Source organism: Ochotona curzoniae, unplaced genomic scaffold (assembly GCF_017591425.1).
Source record: "Ochotona curzoniae isolate NIBS_2020 unplaced genomic scaffold, NIBS_Ocur_1.0 contig_517, whole genome shotgun sequence".
In the NCBI taxonomy this organism is placed as follows: Eukaryota; Metazoa; Chordata; class Mammalia; order Lagomorpha; family Ochotonidae; genus Ochotona; species Ochotona curzoniae.
The window spans coordinates 5222679-5236532 of NW_024466454.1; the positions used below are offsets into that span (position 1 = coordinate 5222679).

Below are 13854 nucleotides of genomic sequence, written 5' to 3' on the forward strand. Positions count from 1 at the left end.
AGTCAGCCATGAGCATTAGCAGTTGGCAGGAGAGTACCTGGGCTTGTGTGGCTTAGAGGGATCCTTGGCAATGGGTGCTAGGCATTGCTGTGATGATATTCCACAGCCAAACAAAGGGTGTGAAATGGCGCAGACCACCTAAGCAGCCCAGGAAGTCAGGAGACTGCCAACCTGTGTGTGTGTCTTGACCTGTGCTATACAAGGTCCCATGCCCCTTGACATCCTGGGTTGCAGTTTCCTCTTATCTATAATGGGAGTGATGTGACCCAAGTTCCAGGGGATGACAGCAAGGCCTAGCCACACCACCTGCAGTGGAGTTGGAGTGCAATGAACTGGGGGTCAGCTCCAAGGTCAGGGGTTGCTCAGTAGACACCCTGGGGGTAGCTCACATGCTCAGCCACCTTGGACCGTGCCCTGTGGTGATGTCTGTGTGCTGGCATTGGACTATGTGCTTGTAGGTTCATGAACTTTCCAGCCATGGTGCAGATCCTGTGTTCTCAGCTTTGCTGTTTCCATCATGGCTCTCCTTGCCCCCATCTGCAGACTGCCTTGGGCCTGCTAGTTTCTAGCTGCCGTGCCTCTGTTTTTCTGGTTTCAGATCTGCATGACTTGCTGTCCAGTGGCCCTGAGACCTACTGTGTGCTTTCTCCTACATCTGCATCGTTTTGTTCCTGTCAGCCTTCCATGGGATCCCCTGCCTAGAGTGAACCTGCTAGTCTCACCCATTCTTCTGGGTCTAATCAAGCACCCACTCCTGCAGGGACCACCCGTGCACTCCTCCCACATCCTAAGGGACCCAGTGGCATTTTGTTCACCTTTCCTGGGAGCATTGATGATATTCACTATACAGTTGTCTTGCCCACCTGGGAGTAGTTTATAACCCAGTCCACAACACGCTTGCATAAACATATGTTGCTTGGCTGACAGAGGGGTTTGCCCTAAGTGGCCAGAGCTGGCAGTACCCAAGCCCAACAACCAGGGAAGTGCAGGTATGGGGGAACCCTGGGAGGACATGCTTGGGGTGAATGGGGATGGCTGCTTTGGGGGAATCCCCCACAGGGAGAATTTCCCTGAGAAAGGTCAAGGGTGAGGACAGTGTTGGCCCCAACACCCTGTGTCAGAGTAGGGTACTTTGCACAGCCCTATCGTCTGCACCTTTTCCCTTCAAGGCTGGGGTGACCAACGTCCTCTCTGGGAGCCCTCCCTTCAGAGCTGGTTGATGAGGTGTCCTCAGGCAGCCCCTTGGGGACTATGGAGACTCGGGTGGGAGCACAGACATCAGTGTGTCTGCTGGAGCTGTGGAAACCATGGGCGCTGAGGTTTGAGACAGTAGGGCGTTCCTGACCTGACTCTCTCGTGCCCCCTGTGGTTCAGGCTGAGAGATCCCTTGAGGTGCTTTCATAACCAACACTGAGTGAGTTCAGGTAGGGAGAGGAATCTGCCCTGGGGTATGCAGCTCTGAAATACACTGCTGGACCCCAGATGAAAGACCTCCATGTTGTAGACACGTGGCCCACCCTTAACTGGTCCTAGAGCCAATTCCCCTCTCCAGCAGGATAACCACAGGGCTGTCCTGCAAAGAAAGGGGTGATGTAGGGATAGGTAGAGAGGCCTCAGAAGTGCCTTGACTAGGGCCTCTGCTGTGGCTTGGCTGGATGAATGGTAGCCTGGTCCTTGGATGTGTCTCCATCAGGGCACAGGCACCTTCCAGGGCTGGACGTGGGCTGAGGCCCCCTCTGCTGGGCTGCATCTTCCTTGGGTGTGTCTGACCAGTTGATGGGGTGGCTCCAAAGAAGTAAATGTACCCAAGGCTCATTCAAGGTGCAACTGAGAAGGCCCACAGCCACAGAACCAGTGTATTGTTGAGCGATTCTGAGTGCAGTAGGGACTTTGCTACTCCATCCCATTCCACGCCCAGTCCTGCAGCTTGCCTGGGTCCCGGGAAGCTGCAGGGAAAGCTGACAAGAGCTGCTGCACCAGAGAGCCACACTGGCATTTGGTGACACAAAAGTGGGAAGCTGACTTGCCATGAGCCATGTGGCCTGGGCAGCTGAGGGAGGCCCAGCAGGACCTGAGGAGATCCTGGGCCATGCTTGCTCCTTCCTTAGGAGCCTCCAATACCTCTGCATCCCTGGGAGAAAAAAAGCCGCTCCTGACATCCACAAGCACACAACAACCCGGGACTTAGCCATTGCACTGGCCCTGAGTTTCTCCTGTCCAGCCATGCCAGCAGCATCTGTCCCAGGAACTTTGCTCAGGCAGCTCTGTCTCCTTCTTCACTTGCACTCCTGCGCTTAAAAGTCACTTCGCTGGCAAGGTTTTTCTATCACACTCAGCCCACTTGGCAGTGTGCACACATTTCCCCTGTTTGCATTGCCTGATGCTTCTCTATCCTGAGCCCTAAGAGGTCTGAAAGTTGCTGTGTTTTCAGCTGAATTCCTGGTATGTAGAGCAGCTCCCAGTTCAGGGCAATCAGTGAGTGATGCAACTGAGAGATAAACCACTGGATTCTGACTCCATAGCCAGTGTTCTTAATTGATTCTTTAGAAAGGAAACATGAATGGAATTCACAGTAACAAGGCCTCCAGGCCCAAAGGAAGCCACAGGCAAGGTGTAGAGCAGACTTGGAAAGGTTTTTCCTAATGAGCCAGATAGGGCTTCCGGCTTTGTGGACTGTATGGTCTGTCGTACTGCTCAGCTCTGCCCTGCAGACTCTGAAGCAGCCGTGAATAAGATGTAAACAAATGGATGTAACTGTGTTCCAATAAAATTTTATTTACAAAGATAGGTGGTAGGGGTTCATCATGATAGCTCAACTAGCTAATCCTCCACATCTGAATGCCAGGATCCATATGGGTGCCAATTCTGTGTCCTGGCTGCTCCATTTCCCATCTAGCTCCCTACTTATGCCCTGGGAAAGCAGTAGAGGGTGGTCCAAAGCCTTGGGACCCTGCACCCTGCATGCATGTGGAAGACCCAGAAGAAGCTCCTGGCTTCAGGTTAACATAGCTTCAGCCATTGTGGACACTTGGGGAGTGAACCAGTGGATGGAATATTTTTCTCTCTGCCTCTCCTTCTCTGTAAATATGTCCTTCCAACAAAAATAAATCAATCTTAAAAAAAAAAAAAGATAAGTGGTGGGCCATATTTGTCCCTTGGCCTATGATTCGACACCTGTGGTGCGGAATAAAGAACGTGGGGTTTGGAGAAAGCCAGATTTGTCGATTTTCTCTGATGAGCTGAGTAACTTTGGATTTGTGCCTCAACTTTTCCAACTTATTTCCTTGTGTGTAAATACTCACTGCTATGACTTTATCATGAATTGACTTATTTAAAAGTGACAGGAGCCAAAACTACAGCCAGAACAAGATAGACATGGCTCTTGCCTTGTGGCGCCCACACCCAGCTGGACAAGGACAGATAGCTTTGGTTAAAGAGCACAGTACTTGGTTCTTGGCAGGAACTGAACTAATATTGCTTCCTTCCTTCAGTCATGCACCTCATTCATTTTCAGGACCCACTAGTTTCAACCTCATTGCCATTGGTACTCACGTTGAGTAAAAAGGTTTGCATGTCACCCAGGATTTAAATATGTTTGTAATCCATTACTATGCAACACAGGCCTAATTGTGAATCATAATTTTTTTCATTAACTGAGCTCATTTTACTTGGTAATATCCACTTGAGCATTTGAGAGCAATAAAACTACATTTCCTTTAAATATTATATGATTCAGTTGGTTCACTGATTTAGATTTTTACTGCCCCCCCATTCCAAATGAATGAGTCATCTCTCTTCTCAGAGATAACAAGGACCTTCAAGATCATTCCAGCCTGTGCTTCCCTTTGTGCATGCCGAGTAGGGGAGAAGAATAAGCACGTGGACCCCACATTCTGGGACGGAGCTGGGGCAGGCCACCACAATCCTGAGGACGCTTGCTTTGCTCTCAGAAGTGAATGCACAGTTTATATCCGAAACTGCTTGATGCAACTCAGTTTCCCTTTATATCTCTAAGGAAAATCGGAAACCAGGGTGAGATATTGTTATGCCGGATTTTGATATCCCTAGCAAATCATCAAGTCTGAAGTCGGTGCTAAGGCATAAAGGTGGTTTATTCAGGTTAGCCTAGGTCTCCCAACCACCTCCCCCAGCCAGCAGGGCTGGAGGGGCAGGGGCCGCTGCAGCAGAGGCTGCTGCAGTAACAGCAGGGCAGAAAAAGAGTGAGAAAGAGCCCTCCCCACACCCCCCAGGTTGAACAGCACAGGGTTCTTATACATTTCAGGCTATTAATTATACAGTCATGATTTAGCAGGCTTCTATTGGTGGGTTTGAAACAAATAACTTTCAAAAGGTACAAATGGATGGGCTATAGGGTGGTGAATCTTATCAAACACCAGGGACCTTCTTCCTGAGGAGTGGTCTGCCTACGTGACCTGACAGGTGTCCTGCTGGGTGTCACATAGACTGTCAGGCCTGGAGTTCACACAGCCCTCAGCCAAGCAAGTAAGGCAGAAATCACACAAGCAGAAAATACTTAGGTTTTTCAATATCATGTTTGCCTGTGAAATGAATGTGTATGCCCACCAATTGCCATATACAGACATAGAGCATGGTTCTAGGGACACTGCCTGGGGCTTCCCAGGACTGCATCCCAGCAACTGTACTTCCTTCCATGTGAACCCCAAACAAGTTTCTTATCTTCTCTGTGCCTCCCTGTACCTGTAAAATGGGAGTGGTTGTAGCTCCTGTGTCCTGGGGTAAGCTGAGCTGAGGCGTGGGAATGCTGGGAACAAAGCCTGGGAGTCACCTGTGTATGCCTAACTAGGAACAGGTGGTCCCAAGAGGATACAAGCCTTACGTATATTCATCCAATGAATGTAGCCAGCACCTGGGAGTGTTATGTGTCTTCTTTGTATTTCAATTTTTTGCTTATTTATTTGAGATGTAGGGAGATGGAGCAAAACAGAGAGAGTTCTCACATGCTGGTTCATTCCCCAAATTTTCTCAATAGCCAAAGTTAGGCTGGGTTGAAGCCTGAAATTCAATCTAGATCTTTCAGAGCAGGGCAGGAACTCCATGACGTTAGCCGTTACCGCTGCCTCTCAAGGTTCCAGAATCAGGAGTGGAGCCAGGAATTGAATCCAGGAAGTCCACTGTGGGACATGGAGTCCTCACTGGTAAACTAACTGCTAATCTGAACACCTGCCCTACACATCTTTTGACTTCTCTCTCACCGAGATGTCTGTCACCAACATGCTCTGTCTGCACGACAGCCTCTGGGCAAGCCAAGTGGCAGAAGATAGCTACCATAGAGTACCCTCTTCCATGTTGGGGGACCCTGGCTGTTGCCAGGCTGTCTCCTCTCTTCTAGATCTCCAGGCTAGTGTCCCGAGGAGAGGTGGCGTCTGTGCCTCTGAGCCTGAGATCACACATTTATGAGCAAGGAAAGTGTTGTCTGAGGCTCTTGGGCATTTCTGTCCAAGGTGCTCGGTTTCTGACCTTTGAATTGCTTACCTGATTACCTGTCACAGGGAATTCATTCCAAAGTCCTGGCCTGTCACCCTATATCCTAGCAAGATCTGTTTGTGACCCTACTATAAAAGAGAGTTGCAAATGACCTTCTGTTGCTGTAATAACCCCAATCACCATGGATTATGCACTTCTCCTGAGATATATGCTGACTGAAGTGCTTTATATACATTATTTTATGTAATCCTCACAAATCCCTGTGGTTGGGTGGGTTTAAAGAGTTCTGTGTTGGCCCAGCACCATAGCCTAATGACTAAAGTTCTTGCCTTGCATACACAGTAATCTGATATGGGTGCCAGTTTTAATTCCAGCGGCCCTACCTCCCATACAGCTCCCTTCTGGTGGCCTGGAAAAGCAGTCGAGGACAGCCCAAAGCCTTGGGACCCTGCATCCATGTCAGAGACCCGGAAGAAGCTCCAGGATCCTGGCTTCAGATCGGCTTAGCTCTGGCTTTTTTGCCCACATGGGGAGTAAATCAGTGAATGGAAGATCTTCCTCTCTGTCTCTCTTCCTCTCTATATATCTGCTTTTCCAGTAAAAATAAATAAATTAAAAAAAAAAAAAGAGTCCTTGGGAATTTTATCCTAAAAGAGACAGGGCATTTGTCATGGTCATGACAAGCATACTATAGAGCATGGCTTCTATGGCTGTGGTTCCAAAGTGTCCACTCTGTGGCCAGTAATGAACCCTACCCCTTTCTCTTCTTGTGAAAGCAGGACCTGTCCTTGACATGGGCAGGGGCTGTTTTTGTGAAGTACACCTGGGGTCTGATGATCAGGGCCTCCTGTGTCACTGCATCCTTCTTCTGGTGGGAGGATCTAGAAGCAGCAGAGGCTGCTTCCTGCCAGGTAGAAGCCCTGCATGGAGTCAGACAATGGGCAGGAAGTGGAAGTTGGGGCTGGCAAGAACTGGGCAGAATAGTAGCCCCCAGCTGGGGGGACCTAGTATGGGGCAGGCCCAGGACAGGAAGGGCCTGGAATGCTGCTGGCTGGGAAACCAAAGCTGAAGCCCGTTTTCACCCTGTGGCTAACAGATCCTGCAGGAGAGGGCTCCTGCCTTGAAGCCCTGGGATGTCAGAGTTGCGTCCATAAACTCCCCAGCAGATCCCATTGAGCATCCTTCTGCCTTTGCTGTGCTTGGTGTTTATTAAATGGATGAACGGATGGATTTATGGATGAAGGAATCTTTGGGAGGAGTAAAAATTCCAGACTCCTTCCGTCTCCCAAAGCATCACTTTGCCCACTGCCATTATGAGGAGCAGGGGAAGGGGTGATCATGGTCTGTCCGAGGGTGTTAGGAGGTGGGCAGGTGGTCATGGTCTGTCCAGGGATCTGAGGAGAGGGAGGGGCAGTCATGGTCTGTCCAGGGGTGTGAGGAGGGGCAGGGGCAGTCATGGTCTGTCCAGGGGTATACTCTAACCCTCTGTCTTCTTGTCACTTCTTTCTCCAGAAGCTCCTGGCAAGCCTGAGGAGGCAGAGGCCGAGCCCTTCACAGATTCCTCTCTGTTTGCACACTGGGGCCAGGAGCTGAGCCCTGAAGGCCGCCGCGTGGCCCTGAAGCAGTTCCAGTACTACGGCTACAATGCCTACCTCAGTGACCGCCTGCCCCTCGACCGGCCCCTGCCTGATCTCAGACCCAGTGGGTGAGCAGTCGGTGGCTGGGCTCTTGTCAGGCTGTGCCCACGAAGAGTGGGGCCTGGGCTGGCTTGGGGCCCTGGGGTCTAAGCTTTTCAGCCTACATTGGCCAAGTCTCCCATCCACCCCTGCCTTGGTTTCCCCAGTTGTTATGTAGGGGAAGACTTGTTTCCGTTAGAGATTTTCAAGATGAATGACGTAATTTAGTCCTTAAGGGCAGTAAAATAGTCTAGCATTCCCGTTCATATGTCGTTTTAACCCAATTACTTGCATTTTTATGAACTATTTTTTTCCCCTGTAAATTAGTTTTTGAGAGTATATCTGTCTTCCTGGGCTAACAAGCCATTACACTGACAGAGATGGCTGTGTTGGCTTCTGTCTCTGTCACACAATGATGTTCCTTTAAGGGTCACTTAGAATTTTTATTACTCCTAATTATTAAAAATGTGAGCACGTGCCATAGCCAAGAAAAATCTCATTAACTTTGTTGAGTTCACCCATGTCTGCTTTTTCCCTCTTCCTCTTGATTTTAAGAATTTTCTTGAAATTGCAGCTGGCAGTGTGAGTGCCTATCTGGAGTCTTTGGGAAAGATCTTGGTACCGGATTCAGAGGCTGTGTTTTAGGGAGAGGAGTTCTAGGTGTCTCCATAACATTTATGGAGTGCCTGACGTGTGCTGAATAACTGGGCCTGGTTGTTGCTGGCCCTGGGGAGAACCTAACTGGAAAAAGAAAAAGAGCACAGCTGAGGAGCTACAAACAGAGAGACGAATGTGTATTCATGTAACGATTAATTATTAAGTACTTACTGTCTGCTAACATCGTCTATGTCGAGGGATGGAATCGTGAACAAACCAGAATCCCAGCCTCTGCAGAACCTGTGTTCTGGTTGGATGGGGACAGATAGCAAAAACAAACAGCCCAGTCCAATATGGAGCAAGCTTGGAGGTGCTAAGTGCAATGTTGAACGTAAAGTAGGAGAGACAGACAAGCGCTGACTGTGCTGGGGTGGGGGTGGGGACATTTTCAGGCGTGATCAGAGAAGGTGTCACTAAAGAAGGTGATTTTGAACAAAGTCCTGGAGGAGGTCAGGGAGTAAGCCACCTGGCACTCAAGGGGAAGAAATGTCCAGAAAGAGAATCGGGTGTGTGCAAAGGCCCGAGGTTGGAGCATGCTTGGCTGGTTTGAAGAAGAGAAAGAGGGTCCTTGTGGCCAGAACCAGGGGGAGGCCATTGGAGATCAGGCTGGGGGGACAGTAGGAAGCAGATGAAGTAGGGCAGATATTCTGTACCTTGGCTATTCATTTGACTCAGGGGGTTTCAAAACCAGGCTGCCACATTAAGGCCAATTAAAAAAGTTATTAAGGGTACCCTCAGCATCAGTACTGTCCACAGTCCCTGGGTGATTGTAGTGTGCAGCCAGGTGGAGCATCATCCGACTAGGGCTTCATGGACTGCTATGAGGTGTCTATGGGGAGAGGCTCGGTGACGGGAAGGTCTGAGCAGATGGACAGTGTGCTCTGATGGCTGTGTTTGGAGAGGACTGAAGAGGACCAGGGTGGGCAGGAGCAGGGAGGGCTTCCTGGAGGCATCTGCACATGCATGCATTGTTGCACTGCCAGGTTGCACATCCCAGCTCCACCACGAGCAACCCTGGGCAGGTCACACAATCACCCCATGCCTATTTCCCCTTGTATAAAATGGGGACTCATAGTAGAAAGCTAAGTGAGAGTTAAAGAAGCACATGCCTGACAGCCTGGTTCATTGGATACTCACATTTGCCCACTAGTTTGAAACAGGATGTGCCTTGTTATAGGCACGATGGTTTTCATGCAAAGTAACAGAGAGGCACTGTTGTGCATAAGAAGCACATCCTTCTCTGGAGTGGTCCCAGCAGCTCTCCCATTGTGTGTGTGTCGGGGGAGCCTGACTCTCACTGCTCTTCAGTAACTCAGTAGGATTCTGCAGAACTCTGCCCTTGAGGATCGATCCTTCCTGCTGTCCCAGCTGCAGGATGCTTCCTCCATGCAGGATGAAGTGCTCCAGTGCTGGCACACGGCGGAACTGTTTTCATTCAAATAAGCCCATTGGCCTGGCGCCATAGCCTAGTGGCTAAAGTCCTTGCCTTGAATGTGCCGGGATCCCATATGGATGCCAGTTCTAATCCCAGCAGCCTGCTTCCCATCCAGCTCCCTGCTTATGATGTGGGGAAGCAGTTGAGGATGGCTCAAAGCCTAAGAACCCTGCACCTGCATGGGATTCCTGGAAAAGGCTCCTGAGATCTCTGCTTCTGGGAGCCTTTAGGGTTGGCTTTGTAGGTGTGGGAGGTACGCCTCCTTGTTCATAACACTGCAAATGTGCCAGACCCTATTATGGCCAAGGAGAGTAAATGTCACTAATTGGAGGAAATTTGACAGTTTTCCTGGGTGGTTTAAGTGGGCTCAATCTAGTCACCAGGGCACCAGAAAGTTGAAAGTAACGAAGGAGCTGCAGCCTGAGAGAGACGTCACCATCTGCTGCTGGTTTGGAAGAGAAAACCAGGAAAGGGTGGCGGGGGTGGGGGGGTGGAGAGGACAGCTTCTAGAGTAGAGGATAAAGAACCTTTGTGCTACCAGAAGCCTTTTGAAGATTTATAACATGCTTCTGTATTATACAGTAGTTATCAGCTATATAAAATAAATCTACCAACTCGGGATGTGGTGAATTTAGATTCCCACCTGTGGTGGCCTTTGGCAGGATCACATCAAAAGCTTTCATGAGGCTTATGTGGCTGTGGGCTAGACATTTTCCATGCTGCGTAGTGGAGAAAGGCAGAAACCATGTTCTCCCCAGAGCCTTGGACACCCGCTGTGATTTTAGCCTGGTGAGATCTGTGTTGGGCCTCTGACTTCCAGAGCCCTGAGATGATACATTTGTGTTGCTTAAGCAGCTGAGTTTGTAATCTATTAGAGCAGCAACATTCCCATTAGGAAAGCGATACAGTATAAACCTGTTGGACAGGACCCTGCGGCTGCCAGGGTTCTATGCCTGGTTTAATGCTTCCTACTCTTGCTCTATTAATATTCTAGACAACTTTTGCATAAGGAATGCCACATTTTCTTGTAGCTCTGAGCCTCACAGATTGTGTAGCCGATCCAGGTGGAGACAGGAAGCAGCTCCAGTGGAGCAGCTAGACCCACCATGGCTGGACTGTCCAGCTAATGGTTGGCACCTTGAGCAGCTCCTGCTCATGTCACTGTGCCAGATGCTGTGTGAATGCTTTTCTTCATTTGACTTCACATTGATGTCTCTCTCAAGTAGCTACTATTTTCCTGTTTCATATGGAAAAAATACTATTTGCAAGACCAAAACTCATTTAGGTTCCCATAGGTGTTACGTGGCAAAGCTAGATTTTTTTTTCCCCACTGGGTCTTGGGACTCCAGCGCACTGCCTCATCCCCTTGGCCAGCCCTGCTCATGTGGGCTTCTTTAGTTTGGGATCTTAGTTCTGCAAAGAAGACCCAGGGGCCTGGAGATGATGCGTCCTATATGAGAACAGCTTCAGGGCAAAGATGTAAAGGACACATCCATGGTGGTGAGCCTGTGCTGCACTGAAAATACCCACAGCACGTACTCCGTGCAGGAGGAAATGCTCTCTAAAGCTCTCTGAGGAATGCTTGTAAGGATTGTTCATGATAAGCTCATTGTGGGCTAAAAGTATGATGGGTTTTTAAATATTATTTTATTTATTTGAAAGAGTAACAGAGAAGTAAATGAGAGAAAAAGAGGGAAGAGGTAATGAGAAAGAGAAGGAAAGAGAGAGAAAGGAAGAAAAATAGATCTTTCATTCAATAATTCTCTTCCCAGATGGTTATAAAGCCATTTACCTTGAACTTCATCCAGGTCTTCCACATGTGTGCTGGGTCCCAGGTGCTTGGGTCATCTTCTGCTGCGTTCTCAGGGAGCTGGATCAGGATAGCTGGCACTTAAACCTGTGCTCTGATATAGTTTGTCGGCACGGCAGGCAATAACTTAATTCACCATATCCCAGTGAAAGCCTCTGTTATAAAATAAGGAAGATGCTCTATGTTGTTCTTAAAGGAAAGGGAGCCTTGAGCTTTTCGTAGAGTTATAGTACGTGGTGGTTTTGTTCTACTCTGCCACTCAGATCACAGGTCCAACATTGGATTTTATGAATGTAGAGGACACAGGGTATTTAAAGAATGAGGACCCAGGAGAGAAACCAAGTAATGTGATAAGCATGTGAAGTTTCTGCTTGGATTATGCAGAAGAATGAAATAGATAAAACCCAGTTTCCTGTATTGCAAAGTCAGTTCTTTCATTTATAAGCTGGATTTCCTCCATCAAGTTACCTAGCCCTTCTGTGCCCTAGTTTTCCTATCTAGAAACGGGGAATGTTAGCAGAAGGAATGAATGTGTGGTAAATGTAGACCTTATGTAATAGTGCCTGACATAAAGGGACTTCTGGGTAATTCTTAGGTCTTTTATGGCCTGTGTCTCTGATTTTCTAATGTTGTGGCTAAGTCATTTCTCACAGTGCATCCATCCCATATCTGAATCCTAGCCACTGAATGTTTCTGATCCAGCTTCCTACTAAAGTCCTTGAGAAGGCAGTGAATGGTGACCCAAGGGCTTGGGCCCCTGCCACCCATGTGGGGAACCTGTATACAATTCCTAGCTTAAGGGTTCAGCCTATCTCAGGCCTGGCTTTTGTAGATATCTGGGGAGTGAACCAGCAGATGGATTATCTCTCTTTTTTTCTCTTTCTTTATCACAAGCCCCCAACTTCCTGCCTTTCAAACTTTTAAAAATAAACATAAAAGAGATAAGTTGGACAGTGATCATGATTTCCACTGAAGGACTGGATGACGTGGGGCACGTGGGGCAAAGCATCTGTCTAGAAGTGGACGGAGTAGGCACTGTAGGACTAAACAGCCCAGGGACCCCAGAGAACAATTTCTCTCCCTGCCCCAAAGTTGTGTGAGAGACTTTGCCCTGGGCTAGGTCCTGCTGGAAACCAAGGGTGCCCTGTTGTCCCATGGCACTTGCCTTCTGCCCAAGCAGTTCTTCCACATCCCACATTGCTCAGTTTTGGTTGTCACAGGCCTAGCCACTTATCCTGTATCCCTCCCTACAGAGGTGCAAGTCCCTGGCAGGGCTTTTTCATCTGAACCAGGAGACCTGCATTCCTTGGGCTGCTGGGCAGTGAGTCCCAGGATCCCACAGTCCCTGGGGCTCTGGAGTGTCCTGGGGGGAAGCATTCTCTCTGCTTCCAATGTGTTACTTGCATTGTATGATTCCTGTCCCTGTGTCCTCCTGACCATACATACCTTTACATGGTGGAGCCTTTCTCTAATATTGGTACAGTCACCTGAGAGGTTATGAACCTTTCACTCCAGGTGAAAGTTGAGTGTGGTGATGGTCATCAAATGATGTTTGTTGGCAATTTCTGTGCCAAGTCCTATTTGGCCCAGTTCTCTCACATTAAAACTTTGGTGCTGAGGTCAGTTGCCTCTTCCACAGCTGGGCCAGGTGCTAAATCCCTGGCAACACTAAGTACCTCCCCCCTCTCCACCACTGCTATCCCCTCTTCTTCCCTCTGGCTGGTGGGAAGTCTTACTGCTGCCAGCAGGCAGGGAGGGATGCACAGCTCAGGGATTCTGTTGCTATTCAGTGACGATGGAATGTCTACTTGCAGAGCTGCGCTCCTTCTGCTGTTCCTTGACTCAAAGCATGTATGACTTGTCACCTGCTGTGTTCTGAGTCCCTCTTCTAGGCTGGACACTGTGTGAGGCACTAGGTGTGCTCACTGTGCAGTCGTGGTCTTGACCTCATGCTGCTCAAAGTCCAGGAGAAACAATGTACCTTATTAAATAATCAGGAAAACATGTGATGGTAGCATATATAGGTCATGAAAGGAAAGCAGGAAGGCTATGGGAATCTCATGGCAGATCTGATTCCAGCTCAGGAGGTAGAGTCTGCTGGCTCTCATGAGGACTTGAATCTAGGCAGGTAGTGGCAGGTGTGTGGGGAGGGTTTGCAGGCCAACACAGAAACCAATGGTTCTGGACATTCTATGGCTAAGGTTGGCTATCCTCTTGGTTCCTCTTCTGCTGTGTCTCTAACACTGATGTACATCCTTATCCACAGGTGTATCCTAGTGGCATTGGTCTTCATTGATCATGCTTCCTCACATCCATTAGTTCTGCTACTCTGGGCTCCCATTTGTTGCCTTTTTAGGATGCCTTATGCTCAACCTCCCCTGGAGAAAGATCCTGTTGGAATTGTTGGCCAGTTTCAGTATTATCAAACCTTGTGCTGGGCTGCCTAGGAGGCTTAGGGCCAGCACAGGGAGACATACCTTGGCTCAGGAGTCAGCCTGTTGTCCCATCAGGTATAGCCCACTTGGCAAGACTATAGGGCAGGAGATATAGCAACTCTTATACAAAGTCACTGGGATTGTTTATCTCAAAGGCAGCAGCAGAGCAGGAGGGCAGCTCTAGGCTGGCTTTAGTGTTCGGTTGAACACCTGTGTCTATGCCATCGTGCTAGACACAAGAGATCCTCCCCCTTTGTCTCTCAGAATTAACAGTTCAGAAGCAACTCCTCCTTTTGTCTTCCACCCCCTGCTGCTGGGTCTCTGGGTTTCCAGGAACACCACCACTGTTTGCCACGCACATGCCTAGGGGTAATG

The 13854-nt window shown here is 49.0% G+C and overlaps 1 protein-coding gene across 2 annotated transcripts in view; it reads left to right on the top strand.

Moving 5' to 3' along the window:
* Nucleotides 1-13854, top strand: part of GALNT18 (polypeptide N-acetylgalactosaminyltransferase 18) — a 328177-nt gene that overhangs the window by 171332 nt on the left and 142991 nt on the right. For both annotated transcript variants that reach the window (XM_040989115.1, XM_040989116.1), the window contains exon 2: nt 6979-7171. In XM_040989115.1, coding sequence (XP_040845049.1) covers nt 6979-7171 — 193 coding nt within the window. The remainder of the gene's footprint in view (nt 1-6978; nt 7172-13854) is intronic.